This window comes from Limulus polyphemus, unplaced genomic scaffold (genome assembly GCF_000517525.1).
Source record: "Limulus polyphemus unplaced genomic scaffold, Limulus_polyphemus-2.1.2 Scaffold3407, whole genome shotgun sequence".
Classification (NCBI taxonomy): Eukaryota; Metazoa; Arthropoda; class Merostomata; order Xiphosura; family Limulidae; genus Limulus; species Limulus polyphemus.
Window position 1 is genome coordinate 57,624 of NW_013669017.1, and position 2,437 is coordinate 60,060.

General features: G+C 32.9%; 1 protein-coding gene across 3 annotated transcripts in view; it reads left to right on the top strand.

The window, feature by feature from the left end:
- The window catches only part of LOC106469300 (phosphorylase b kinase gamma catalytic chain, skeletal muscle/heart isoform-like), a 64,117-nt gene that overhangs the window by 52,051 nt on the left and 9,629 nt on the right, over window positions 1-2,437 (top strand). For all 3 annotated transcript variants that reach the window (XM_013929787.2, XM_022397779.1, XM_022397778.1), the window contains one exon: window positions 1,484-1,564. In XM_013929787.2, the coding sequence (XP_013785241.1) occupies window positions 1,484-1,564 (81 nt within the window). The remainder of the gene's footprint in view (window positions 1-1,483; window positions 1,565-2,437) is intronic.

Consider the following 2,437-nt stretch of genomic DNA (forward strand, 5'->3'; position numbering starts at 1 on the left):
ACACCAAAATTGATGTTTAATTGTTGTTTTTTTTTAATATTTACTTTTAAAGTAAGAAATTGAGTAAGGTATAATACTACAATTTGAATTATAGGCTACAGTTTGATACCCAACTTATTGACATAAAGTCCTGAAATAGTAGTTAATAAAATTTTGAATGCAAGTCAACAAATGCGATGACATGACCTTCACCCGTGACCTGTGTGGAAAAGGTTAACATCATGTAACTCGTGAAGTTTACTTACTTTACTTTTTTCTTGTTCCAAAGCAAGGTGAGGGACCTGGATCAGTGTAAGACTGTGTTTATTTAGAATTTCTGCCACACCATCAATCCATCTCTTCCTGAGTTGCCCTCTTCCTTCAAATCCTGTTATTTCAATATTATATACTTGTGCTGTTGGTGAGTTAGCTGCATTCTCACTATATGGTCAAACCATGTGATTCTTTGGTTCCAAATGTATTTGATTATTGTGGCTGTTCCAACCATATCTCTGTTTTGTTTTTTAATTTCTTATCTTGTCTCTTCTAGTTACATTAACAGCTTTACATAAGCATCTCATCTCTCAAATTTTCCATACCTAATTTTTACTGAGAGTCTAGGTTTAACATTGGCAACTCCGGGCTAGTACAAAGGTGGAGTTTATTAATTTGCACTATATTTCCATTGGTATATTTGGGTGTTTCAGGAAAGATGTTAATTGGTAGTTTACGTAGCCCACTTTCTATGTTCTTGTTTTAATTTTTTTATGTGTTCTTCTATCTTTTCAGGTATTTGAATTCATTGACCTGCTGTTCTTAATATTCGCTTTTCACTTGTGTGGTGTTCTGCTTACTAACATTGTTTCTTTTATTCCTGTCCTGATTTTCATATCATTTATTTGGCAGTTGCTATTGAGGCTTTTTGTGTGGTTTTGTAGCTTTTCTTCGCTTAGATGTAACAAACACTGCTTATCAGCAGAAAGTAATTTGTTTAAAGCTTCTGGAATTGGATCTGCTTGTTTGGTAAACTGGTCCATATAAATGATGAATAGAAGAGGGGATAAGAGACATTCTTGTCTTACCCAGGTGATATTTGAAACCAGTTAGTGAGCATTAAATTTAAACATTAACTGAAACTTTCAAGGAGTATCTGAATTAGCACATTTTTTTAAACTTAAGTAACCAATGAGTTTTATGTTTTTATTCTTTTGTTACAGTTTTGCACTCTTTGTTAAGCATCCTCTTTTTTTTTTCTTCTTGGAAGTTATACCCACTTTATCTCCTTAGATAAATAGTTATTGTGTCGTTTTGTTGTGCATATATCTGTGTATCTACTCCAGTTTGCTCTTAATGAAGATAGGTCCACCTTTCAAAGGCATTTGGGTTATGGGGTTTCATAATTTTGCCTTTAATTGATTTTTTTTTATCCTACATGTTTTCTCAAGATCCTGAATGTATATCTGTATAAATCTTGGATTGATTTGTTTCTACTTTTGTCTTGCAGATAAGAAAGATGTTAGTTGTAGATCCACTGAAGAGATTAACAGTGTCGGAAGCTTTAAAACATGAATTTTTCCAGGTTGTAGTAAGTATCTCGTATATAATGATGAGAAAAGTCTACAAAAGTACTTTTTCTATTATTTTTAACCATAAATATTACTAATTATTCATACATAGGTGCTTATTTCTAATTCAGCTGTCAATGAGCTAGTCTCATTTTTATTATATTGTTATATTTTATTTTTAGCCCAACATAAACTCACCCAAACCTTCTAAAGTATCAGTATACACTTGGGAGTTGTGTGGGTGGGCTTTGTCTCTACACACAAGTAAAGCAGTAATGAATAATTTTTTTAAAGAAAAGTAGAACTTTTTGTTCAAATAAATAAATTTTCGTAAGATGTGATGATACTATTCTATTGACTGACTGTATGGATAAGTAGCTCAATCTAGGACTTGTAAGTTCTGATTTAACATAGAAGAGGTTTCCTATGGTTATCTCCTTTTTTGACTTACATCTCTGATAGCAAGTTGTGGTCATTAGAAGAGAATTTTATATGGATACCTCCTTACTCTACTCAGATCAGTGATGGCACATTGTGATCATGAGTTGAGAGTTTTACATGTATACTTCCTTACTCTACTCAGATCAGTGATGGCACATTGTGATCATGAGTTGAGAGTTTTATATGGATACTTCCTTACTCTACTCAGATCAGTGATGGCACATTGTGATCATGAGTTGAGAGTTTTATATGTATACTTCCTTATTCGACTCAGATCAGTGATGGCACATTGTGATCATGAGTTGAGTAGTTTTATATGTATACTTCCTTATTCGACTCAGATCAGTGATGGCACATTGTGATCATGAGTTGAGAGTTTTATATGGATACTTCCTTACTCTACTCAGATCAGTGATGGCACATTGTGATCATGAGTTGAGAGTTTTATATGG